Source organism: Catharus ustulatus, chromosome 5 (assembly GCF_009819885.2).
Source record: "Catharus ustulatus isolate bCatUst1 chromosome 5, bCatUst1.pri.v2, whole genome shotgun sequence".
Taxonomy (NCBI): domain Eukaryota; kingdom Metazoa; phylum Chordata; class Aves; order Passeriformes; family Turdidae; genus Catharus; species Catharus ustulatus.
In genome coordinates this window covers 62,568,898-62,581,088 of record NC_046225.1, presented here as the reverse complement: position 1 = coordinate 62,581,088, position 12,191 = coordinate 62,568,898, and the positions used below count along the sequence as shown (strand labels likewise).

General features: G+C 38.0%; 1 protein-coding gene across 1 annotated transcript in view; it reads right to left on the bottom strand.

Annotated features, from left to right (window-relative positions):
* SLC2A9 (solute carrier family 2 member 9) overlaps nucleotides 1-12,191 on the bottom strand; it is an 81,745-nt gene that overhangs the window by 47,481 nt on the left and 22,073 nt on the right. Inside the window, exon 6 of the mRNA XM_033061082.1 lies at nucleotides 4,757-4,889. Within this exon, the coding sequence (XP_032916973.1) occupies nucleotides 4,757-4,889 (133 nt within the window). The remainder of the gene's footprint in view (nucleotides 1-4,756; nucleotides 4,890-12,191) is intronic.

Below are 12,191 nucleotides of genomic sequence, written 5' to 3'. Positions count from 1 at the left end.
AAATGCTCATCATCTCAGAGTGACTGCAGAGAAACAATGACATCACACAAACCCCTGCACCAAGGCTTTGTGACCCAGTAGGATGCTAACACTCAAAACAATCCTTTACGCAGCAGGTCGCTTAAAATGGTTATTTTCATTAAATGAATAAATTCATTTAGTTCACCTAAAAACCAAATCATTTTTTCTTATCCACAGCTTTGCATAACACTGTCAGTAAACAAAGGACCACATATTTCAATATTTTTACACACCTTTGGATCATAAAAAGCACTTTGATGTTCAAGAAAACTAGAGATACTGACTAATCATGTTTGATACATCCAGAGTCTATTTAGATTTTGAAGTTACAAGATTTTATCTTTACCCAGTAGGTGAAAAGGTCATTTAGTGGCATTTCATTGTTGTGAGGGATAGGTCACACGAATGAACTGGTGGCATCCCCAGAGCATCCCTCTCTGACACTTTGGTGAATGCTCAAGTCTGCACATTCTGCCTGGCTCCTGGTCTGGCAAGCAGGGATCTAACTTGAGCTCTGGGCCAGGTTTTTCTGAGGCACTTAGCACTTCTAATGCATTTTAATGTGCCCCACATGATTCTGCTTAGCAAGAAGGATGATTTTTTTAAAGGGATGAACCACCTCTGGGTGTTGAGTCAATTCATAGCATTCATTCATTCTGGTAACCAGTTTCTTGAGAAGAGAGGTCAGAATTTTTAAATGTCTCAGTAAAAGCACAAGATCTGTCATTTCACACAGGCTGTACAATCAGAAATGAATTAACAAATTGAGACCTCAGAATTAAAATTTTAAGCTGCTCAATTTTGTCCTTTATTGTTGCCCATTTTTAAATAAATATCATGGTAAACACTCATTTTAATGAGTGTGATGTATTTAAGGACAGTGATAAAAATGCAAAATCAGAACCATGTTTGGTTCTAGGACAGTATGCTTAAATTAGTGTGCCATATGGAAATTACACTTTTTTCACTACTAGAATGTTGATCGAGAAAAATTCAGGCAAAGATGAGGAGAACCAGACATGTATCACCATAGTCTTCCATGAAAGGATTCTCTCAGATTTTTAAGCATCTGGTGTGTCAGTGTAAATCAGGTCAGTGCACAACTTTATTTTTCCTGTCCTTAGAATCCTCAGCATTACTTTAGGGCACACAAATCAAAAATCTAGGTACAGTCAAGTAAAAATATAGCAAACTCTCTTTTCTGCAGATGGGAGCTTTCTGTATTTCTAGAGGGACCAGGACCTAAATTGCAGGAATTAAAAAACTACAATTACCAAAATTGTCAGGTACAAGACAGGAAAAACATAGACACATGATTTATTTTCTTCGTGGGATTAAATAAAGAGATGTAAATGCCAGTAGGCATCTTTGATGCACTTTTAAAATTACTAATAAGTCAAGAAATGCTGAGAAATTACTAGGCTATATATACATGCATAATTTTGAACAGACATCACCCAACCTTCTAGGAAAAACATTTTCCTGGTACTCAACATCTTTAATTTTCTTCCATTACCAGCTTTTCAGTACCATAAGAACCCCAATTTTATGTATAAATAATGTGGAAATAAATTCTGCATTAGCAGGGAGATAGGGAAACTCGAAAGTCTTTCAGTGTGTGATGTTCAGTTTATTAGTTTTACATTCTAAACCCTGGCATTGCTGGCACTGGGAAGCACAGCTTCCTCTCCTTGCTGCAATGACTCACTTCCCTCTGTGACTGGCTGCTGCTCTCTATAGGGAAGCCTTATTTTCATGTGACTCTTAAAACCATCTAAGGAGTTGCAGTTCTAGAAACTTTTAAAACTTTCCAGATTCCTATTTAATTCCCTTGGATCAGAAGGTTATAGAAGCTCAGCCTTCCAAAGTTGGAATACTGCCTTCATAAACTGGAAAAGAACAGGATGGTTCCAGTCAAGGGGAAAGAAGTCAAGAAATCCTTCCATTTACACCACCAGTTTTTATTCATCTCACCTAAGTGAAGGTGAAGCACCTGAAAGAGGTTCAAAGATCTGAAAGAAAAGTCGGTTGGCACCAACTCCAAAACCTATCAGGCCACTAAATTAACTGAAGATGGACACTCAACATCTCAGCTACATGGGGAATTACTGCTGCATGTCCTCCTTAATATGCACCCCCAGTAAGATTACACAAAGATTACACAAAATCTTTTGCTCCTTCCCCTTCTCCCAGTCTCTTATATGCCCCTTAAAGACAACTGTCATAAAAGGGGTTGACATCATTTGTATTTTGGTGGTTACAGACTGGTTATCACAGAGAAGAAAAGGAGAGGATGAAAGCAGGGGCAAAACTTTGTGGAAACAAAATGACCTACATAATCTCACTGGATATTATTGCTCTAAAACAATTGGGAAGATTAATATCATCAGCTCCATTTTAGGAGCTTTGACATATATGCATACTTCAGAGTATTTCAGAAAGACTAACAGAGTCATCTGCTGTAAATACAGCAGACCTTTTGCAAATAATAGTTTCATATTTCTCTGACAAGGAATAATCCACAGTGAAATATATATTTGCATGAATAGCCTTGATCCATCACGGGAAAGAAAAAGGATTTAGTCAGTAGAAAGAGTTGCAAATTTTCAATATTAATATGCAGATTTAAGCTAAGAGGCAAATAATTTAAAAGCATTATTACAGTCATCATTAAAATGAAGAATTCTGCTTTGTGATTATATGACTTACAAGCAGGAGGGCATTTTAATAAATCACAACTCCTCCAGTCTCCCTAATACTTAGATTTTTCCTCCCCCATTTCTGCTGATAATGCAGTATCCAGTTATTTGTCTTGATTGTTGATTCACTCTCCTATTTTTTGAATTCCACTGTAGACTACACTCAAAATCAGTTACACGGTGTACTACAACATATCTCAGAATTGAGTCTTTTCTTCTAGAATTAATAAAATCCTAAAGCATATATTTGTATACAGTTACTCTGAAAAACTTTTCATATCAGTTGTCTCTTTTTTTTTCAGAGTATCTAAATTTATAGCCCTCAGAGTGGCTCATGAAAACCATCTTCTTGTAATCAGCCAGCCCGTGGCTAAAGCTCATTTCCCCAGGCAATTGCTCTCCTGGTGCCCTCTACTCCAAAACCTACCTCCAATGCCTCTGGATTAGATTTTGAATTATTTTCAGAACATGTATGCTGAAAATGTCCCAGAGTGCAGTTGACGCATTACCAGCAACAGTAAATGGTGTGAATTTCAGGGTAGATGGTGTTATTTTATTTGTCATGTTTTGTAATTTTTAAACTTCACCTATGAGAGGTCCACGTTCACTGTTAGTGTTGAGGTCTCCAGGTACCCTAGCAGGATTTTCAATAACTCCTCATAGCAAGTGTGACATTATGCAATAGCATTGCAGATTCAGACTCTGCCAACCATAGATCTGGAAATATATCTACAATTTCATCAGGCAGAAACGAACCTGGTAAACCTGGCACCCAAAGGCATTTCTCTCCTGTCCAGCCAGGGTGCTGCAGTTTCCACCCAGCTGGGTCCTACACCCATGCTGGGTGCTCTGAGCACAGCTGGCAGGGCAGCCCTTTCCTTCAGGGTCCTTGGAAAAGCTCTTCTCACCTCCTCAAAACTCTGCTGATTCTATGAAACTAAAGAACTCTTCACAAAACCTTGTGCCTTTTGTGCTCTTACTTTTTTTTTTAAGTATTGAACTGTATCTCTAAGTGTCTGAGGCTCCAATGCTTATAGAATCTTTCATTCAACACCAAATTGAGACAACAAGGGAGTGTCTTCATTAGTGTGCTATTTCTTTTTCAGAGAGCTCTTCAGAATAAAAAAGATCAATTTTTAGTTTCAAAATAGAAGAAACTGGATAGAGTTGCATTAATTTAATGCTAGAAGATTATTAAATTTATATTTCAGGTGTTAATATCTTTACAAGTAATTTTGCAAGGAACTAGTTTGTGACTGAAAATGTTAAGGGTTGTATTCAAAGTTTTTAAGAATAATTTATTAAGCAGTTATGTTTGGTATTCTGTTATAATCAGACTCCTTTTTTGTACACTCCTGTTTTTATTATGTCCTTATAATAAGCTAAACCAAATTTTTAGCATTCTCTCAACTGTATTGGGATCATAGTAAATTTACTGGGGTGGAGAATACAGCAACTATGATCACACAAGCGAATTGTTTTATATCTAGAACCTAAAGTAAGGACAAAATATTCTGTGTCTGTGAAGCTGAAACAATATGGAAGCAACAGAATTTTTCAGTTAAACAGATGTAAGGGGTTTTTATTAGATCTACAAAGGTTATTGAGTTACAGAACACAGAGTCAAAACACAAGTGACTACTGGGGAAAAAGGCAGCAATAGAATCAGTGTTTTTATTAGTCAAAGTGCAAAGAATAGAGATAAGGGAGAGTCATGATACTGAAATAAACCTTTCACTTCCAAATGAACCCTGCACAGAGTGGCTGGCACACAACAGCAGGCTGATTTGGTTAGTTCTGTATCACCATGTGCAATGTTATATAAGTTACCTTGCTGGAGAATTTGATTTATAAAAACTTCTAAGCCACAGCCATATTTACACATACAGAGACAAACAAAAATGTGAGAAAAATTACTGCCAAGATAATCTCTCCTATGAAATTATTCTGCTTTTAGTGTGGTATCAAAATCAGGTATCTCCAGCCTGAATCCCTACAATAAACACCCTTTATTGCAAGAAAGTCACACAGCATACCTTTTTCTGCCTTGCTCCTGTTGTGCTTTTCAAGCAGGAGGAACCGAGGACTTTCGGGAAGAAAAGGCAGAATCACGGCTTGTATCAATGATGGGACAATGATTGCTCCAAATAGGAAAGGCCATCGAGATTCCTGCAGATGGATGCAAACATGAGTCAGTAATAGTCTCCCATAGTGAGCCTTGGAAGAAAAACAGCTTTGGTAGGAAACACTGTAATTTTCCATCATTCAAAGTATTGTGTCCACCACCAGAGTGATGTGTTCCTCCTAAGCTTAGTAAATGGTTTGAACACTTCCCTCTCAGATCACCTTACCCAAGGGCCAAGCCCCCAAACTACTTTCCATTGACAGTTTTTATTTTACACTCTTCCACTTCAGCAAGGCCTAAAGCACCACGCTCTGCATGGTATGGGATGTAATCCACAATTCAAACCTGAAATGAGGCTCAAGATAAACAAATAACGCCCAGAAATAATAGGTGGGGTATCTCCTAATCTAACTTTTCACTTGCTCTTTTAGGTGAGAGAGGTGTTTTTAAAAATTCTCCTAGGATGGGAAAACAACTTGAGAAAGTGTTTTTTCAAACAATTTAAAGCTTGAGGAATCAATCTCCCTAAGAGCCTGCATTACCATGAAGGCTTCATTCCTTTTATCTTTTTTTTCCACTTGAGTGGAAAACTTTATGTAATGTAGATGAACCTAAAGTGGTTAGTACTGTTTGTAGACAAATAAGCCTGGATCTTATTTTAAAAACTAGAAAACTAAGGTTAACACTTTAAAACCAGTCAGTAATCACATAATCAAAGTGGGTACTGGTTTGTAAAGAACAACTAAGAAAACAGGCAGTATAACTTGTCACCTTCATTCCATATCTGCCCAGACTAATTTCCTGTAATATAAATCTCTTTGCTATGTACCATATAAAAGTGTATAGAGTGTTGAAATTTTTGACAATACTTCCAGATAAAAATCATACTCTTGATCAGCATGTCATATTTTCTGTAGGTTTTTTCCACAATGTCAAGGATGCTTCTTAGAGGAAAAAAAAGTATTCTCTATATACTGTTATTGTCAGCATTCTGCCCACCTATGGAAACTTCCATGGAATAAGCTCCTTTTAAAGTCTCTTTAATGTGTGGTTTATTAATTGGTCACATTTATCTCAAATAACTTAAAATAACTTATTTTGAAAAAGTTATGAACAAGACTCTGAACTTACCCTTCCCAATAAATAGCAAATTACTAAAATGAAAAGCCCTTTATTTTTGCCACATAAGACACTGAGTTTCCTTTATTTCCTCGATTAAAGATTTCTGTTTTACTTTTTGTCGTGCTAACTTCTAATACCTTAAGGTAAACTCATAAATACTCATAAATATGTTCCCACTTGCCATTTTAGCATGAAACTAATCAGGAAGTCACTGAAGCCAATGGAAACTTTATCCATTTCAAAAGATTTAATGTCTATTCAATGTTATGGAGTGTGAGTTCTACTTGTTTTTCTCTTAATTTATGTTATACAACCTTAGCCTTTTCTGCCTGCTACAGAAAAGAAATAGTAGGACTAATGTAAGTTTAAAAGATTCATTAAGATTGCTGGGAATCAGGCTGAACTAGACCCTACAAAGAGAACTAAGAGAAACAGGGAAAAGGAAGGTTTCATAACCTTTTTAAGAAGGAATAGAGCAGGACATACACTGGGACACTGCTCAGAAGCAGTAATAAGCTAAAGGCAAAAGACAGTATAGGTGACTTAGGAGACACTTGAAACACTTTGCCTCAATTATCAGCAGTAAGGAGAAGCAGACAGGCATTGCTGGGAGACATGAAAAAAACTGCATCCCATTTTATTTCAGGAAAAACTTAAAAGAGCATTAAATGTTTTAATTACAGGGGACCTGATTTCATCACCTGCACAGAATTGTTACAAATAACATGTCAAGATGGTAAAATTTTCATTTTAAACTGTCACATTATGGATATTTGCTTAAGCTGGAGCATAAAAAACCTGGCTTTCATGTATTTACAAAAGACAGTTAAACAGTAGAGCAAGTTTGACAACCACAGGCTCATTCAAAGGTTGATGTAATAAAGTGCAAAGCTGCAGAGACAGAAGATTGGGCAGAAGGGAGGGAGATAAAGTGAGGCATGGATTTATCAGCTGCAAATGAGACAAGATTGTGGTTCACTGAAACACAGAAAAGAAAACATTGCCATGTCAGAAAATGATCAGCTAAAATACAGAAAATGAAACTTCTTGTAACCACCAAAAGGTGGAAAAGAACGTGGTGTGGGGAAATGTCAACAGGCCAGCTGAACTATGCCTATCAAACTCAATAATCTATTGAAGCACCAGTTACATTTAATACTCTCAGCAATTAGGAAGAGTTTGGTAAAATGTGAAGACACTCTCAACACAGACCAGGTTAACAGTATACAAACAGATAAATTTCAAAGGGAGAACAGAATTGCTAACAGGGTCATGGAGCAGAGGGGCAAGAAGTGCTGTAGTGCCCTGGACATGGGCACCCATTTTTTGAAAGACTTAGTGTGGTCAATTAAATATCCCAGTGTGGGATATCCCAGAGATGGATAATAGGATCAAAAAAACTGAGTAAGGAAATAAGCAAATGTGACAGGTTTTACTCTCTCACAGACAGAAAGAAATTTCTCTAGTCTCATTTTTAGATGCCCTGAAGCATTTTGCCTCAGCCTCCTGCTGCAGCTCCAGAAGAATGCAGGTCTCTGTGATATTCTCTGTCACCTCTGCCAGTCCCACAGGGACACCTAAGGTACCTCAAGGTATCAAGATGATAGTATGTGCTTATATTCAAGCAATTGAAGTTTATCCTTTCTTGTAGAGACCTGGCACAAAAAATGTGTATCAGAAATACTCCATCTGTCCCTCAAAAAAAAAAAAAAAATTATCCTTACTCAGAACAGACTGGGTAAACTCACTTAGGCATGCAAAGCCCAGAATACTGCACAAATTCAGCATTTATCTGTTAATCTGCTACCATACCACATAAAACACTCTTAAAAGTAAGGGACAGCCACGCTGGCCTGGGGCCAAGGACTGAAAATGCACTGACATGGAACTAATTCCTTAGAATTAGAACCATCTTCTCTTCCTTTAGCCAAGGGTATGGCACAGTGGTGATGATCATGAGGCAGCTCAGATAAGAGAACTTCTACATCTCAGGCTTCAGAGCAGCTACTCAGGTAAGGTGCAGAACCACTACCTTCCTCTTACCTTCTTTGTACCACTCCAAACACCCCTCTAAACCTCCTCTGGCTGCAGAGGATGCTAATCTCACAGGTGGACACAATTTTCTCTTTGCATGGCCATTTCTGTAACCCAGTTTGTCAAAATGTATTTCAATAACAGAGTTACAAATTGCTTACCTCACTATTTAAAACAGGGGTAACTCAGATAATATGTGTACTTCACCTCTGTTCTGCACACAGATGTGTATTTTTACAGGTCACTACTACAGCTATAACTCTGACAAGAAGATTACTCAAGTATGAGAATCTTCCCAGGTAATAATCACAACATAGAAAGTCACCAGACTTAAGGCTGTACAAGTCTGACGTAAAATTCACAGAAATCAGCAGGAGATTTTTGTTACTGAGTAAATGGCCTTTAGATGAGAACTTAAAACAGCTTTAAAAGTGTCTGGTGTCTGACTCCCATGATTTTCTCTTACTAAATAGCATGTTAGATCATGTACATACTGAGAGGGATAATTAAAGTATCCGCTACAAGTCCCCCAGATGGTTTTTTGTCCAATGTTTGTTGGAGTAACAACTAACTTTTTACTGCACACTTATATGTCATATAATTTGTCTTCATTTCTTATTCATCTCCAAGAGAAGTAATTATTTCAGAGAAAAGCAATGGGAAATGGGAAGCTTTCACATGGAATTATTATCAGCAGCCAGCATATATACTCAAGCCTCTTTAGGAAGAAACATTAGAGGTATGCTGGAGCTAGGCAAAATTTCTGACAGAACTTCCTTTCAGTGATACATTTAGGCTCAGGTTAGCATCCATAAATAACAAAATATAAAAATAGTAAATTAAAATAATTGAGGAGGATAAGACTCAGTTTTTCAAATGTGAGAACATGCTATCATTCTGATGCCCTTGGGTACCTCAGATGTCCCTGTGGGGCTGGCAGATGCAATACAGAACTGCAAGACCTGCATCCTTTTGGAACTGCTGTGGGACATGAAGAGAAGTGCTCCAGGGCATCTAGAAATGGCATTAGATGCAAACCTTTTTTGTGATTATGTTTTGCCAAACTGAAGTTATGAAAGTTAGACTAAGGTATATCAAGGTTAAAAGAAAAATAAATGTAAAAATACTGAAAGCACATTTGCTGTTTAAAAAACCTGAAATGGTTTTCTTAGATTTTCTTAGCTTTTCTTAGCTTTTCTTAGCTTTTCTTTAATGACAACAAATCTAGTTTGGATTTTAAAAAAAACAAAACCCAATTAATTTTAATTTGACATTTACTTAAAGTATAAAAAATCCCTCAAAATTCTAATCAAGAATATAACTCCCATTCTTTTCCTTTTGCCAGCAGTTTCAAAAGCAAAGACACTCAAGAGTAGAAAACACACCCTCCCACTCAATATGATGACTGCATGCTATCCTACAGTGCTTGACCAACTTACCATGGCATTAATACCTAATTTGTAAAGGACAAATTTACATATTAGGACATGAATTTGCAATAATGGGTGGGTTTACAATGTGTAATAGAAAGTAAAACTGAAATGTTAATCTTAAAGGTTAAGAACTTTCAAAAATGTTTAAGTGATGGTTGTCTCCCCAGTGTGTGAAACACACTTGGAAGAAAGTCACAGGCCAAATTGTTTCAGATTTATTGCTTAATAACAGATTTTAAAATATTATCATATACTCAAGCATTAAGGGAACAGGCAAATCTGAAATGTTCACTTACTCCTAAACATCTGAAGCAGAGTCCAATTTACACAGGGTAAGATAAGTTTTACAGACAGACACTATTTGTTATTAGGTCGGATACAGTAGGTGAAAAGCTCACCTTTTAAGTCTGATAAAGTAGAACAAAGTACAGTAATTTCACAATTACAGGCCTGATTATAAGCTGCAGGTCCAGGTGTCGGCAACCTTTAGGTCTTTGTCCATATATAAGCCGCACCAGATTGTAAGCCGCACTTTTGTTCACAGCGAGGAAACGCATGCAATTTTCACAAAGTTGCCAAATAGTAACAGAATCGCGGGATCACGGGGTTTACTGGCTCGGTCCCGCTTGGGGTGGTCACCAGGGAGTGGCCGCAGCCCCACTCGCTGCTGCTGCCGGGAAGAGGGAGAGAGGCGTGCCCGGCCACTGCTGCCGTCGCGTGCCCCGGGGCCAGGCAGCGCCGCTGTGCCTCCCGGGGCCAGGCGGGCTCTGGTTCGGCTCAGGGCTACTGCGGGCTTGGACTTCCTGGTTGGGAAATTTCCAAAATATGTTCGTATATTGGCTGCTCCTGAATGTCAGCTGCACTTCTGGTTTTGGGACCAAAATTTTTGTCAAAATGGTGTGGCTTATAATCGTGAAATTACTCTAATATTTTAAATATTAGTATAGATAAATGCTCTTAGTTACATGTGTTAACTATGTTGCAGTAGATAAGAAGAAAATTATAAGCAACTGCTATCAGCCTCCACAGGGTTTTGATGTTTTTCTTTCCTTCACATCTGTTGAAGGATGTCTTTCCAGGAAAGCTTGTCTACTGCTTTTCCAACTGACCTAATTAAGCAGAGAACAACTACACAGAAATCTTCTCAAGAGTCAGATGAGCTCTGTTTCACTGTCTATGAGTAGCAGTCCTACTGATGATAAACCTTCATCTTTAGATGCTCTGCCATTAAGTCTTTTGTTCATTGTTGAATCTAAATTATGTGTCTATCTCCATAGTGCTCTGGTTTCCATAGCCACACTTCCATTTTCAGACAGCTCCTCTCCTGTAAGATGTTCTCCTTCCCAAATGCAAAACTGCAACATTTCAGTATTACACATGGCCCATCAACCATATGTTGTTAAAACTTTGGGAACTGAAGCCTCACAACACAACTTTAATGGACTGAAACTCATTTGCAAATATGAAGACACACAGCTGTTTTCCCATGCATTACTTAATGAGTTCTGTACAGAAGAGGGATGAATAAATACCATTGTGTCTGCCTCAGGGAACTAATAAAAAGTTGATTTATAATCTCCAGTAAATACATAATCTCAGCTGATCCACAATAGATATAAACCAAGTACCTCACAAAGTCTCCTTTAGAAATATATCAGCATGCACCACATTCACGCAGCAGGGCTGGTATAATAGAGCAGACCTCTTCCCATGGATCCTACTGAACTATGGATATGCAACAATGCAGATAGTCCTGGTACCATTTCTGTACTTTTATTGGTATCACCAAGGGTGTGCCTGCTGCCTGCACAGCATCTTCCCTTGACGGCATCAACCAACCCTTGGGTGAGTTGACTCTCATGACCCTGATCAGCAACTCACAGCTTGTATTGAAGTGCTTGTGTCTTGATAAAAGGCTTGGAAATTGTTTCAGCAGTAAGAGATTTTGTGCCTTATGTGTTACTGTAAACAGAGAACAGAACAGTTCCATTGCTAGAAAAGTAAAGAATGGAGAATATCTGAAAAAGGATTGCCATCTTCCAAACGACTGCCTCAAGCATTTCTTAATTGGCTGTCTGGTAGCAGTTTGCAGGAAGTGCAGGCAAACATCAAACACCTGCAGAAATCAGTGACTCTCAGAATGAGCACTGAAACATTTTTGGCCTTTCTTTCTCTCTTTCTTTCTTTCTTTCTTTCTTTCTTTCTTTCTTTCTTTCTTTCTTTCTTTCTTTCTTTCTTTCTTTCTTTCTTTCTTTCTTTCTTTCTTTCTTTCTTTCTTTCTTTCTTTCTTTCTTTCTTTCTTTCTTTCTTTCTTTCTTTCTTTCCTTCCCTCCCTTCCTTCCTTCCTTCCTTCCTTCCTTCCTTCCTTCCTTCCTTCCTTCCTTCCTTCCTTCCTTCCTTCCTTCCTTCCTTCCTTCCTTCCTTCCTTCCTTCCTTCCTTCCTTCCTTCCTTCCTTCCTTCCTTCCTTCCTTCCTTCTCCCTCCCATTGAGAAATTCCTTTATTTGTGAGGTGTTTCTCTGAGTTATTAGTGATATCACCCCCTTAAGGATTTGAGCAGCCACTTATAAGCACCAATGTGTCTCCTGTATCCTTAGCAGAAGTTTTAAAACACTCCTCAGGGAAGGCTTTAGCTTTTCATTCATAGCTTTGCATTTTACTACATGAATATAAAGCAGTTTTGCTTTTGTGTTTCTATGAAGTACTGTACAAGCTCAGCAGCCCAGTGAATTGGCAGGGACCAGGGCAGCTTGGAGTC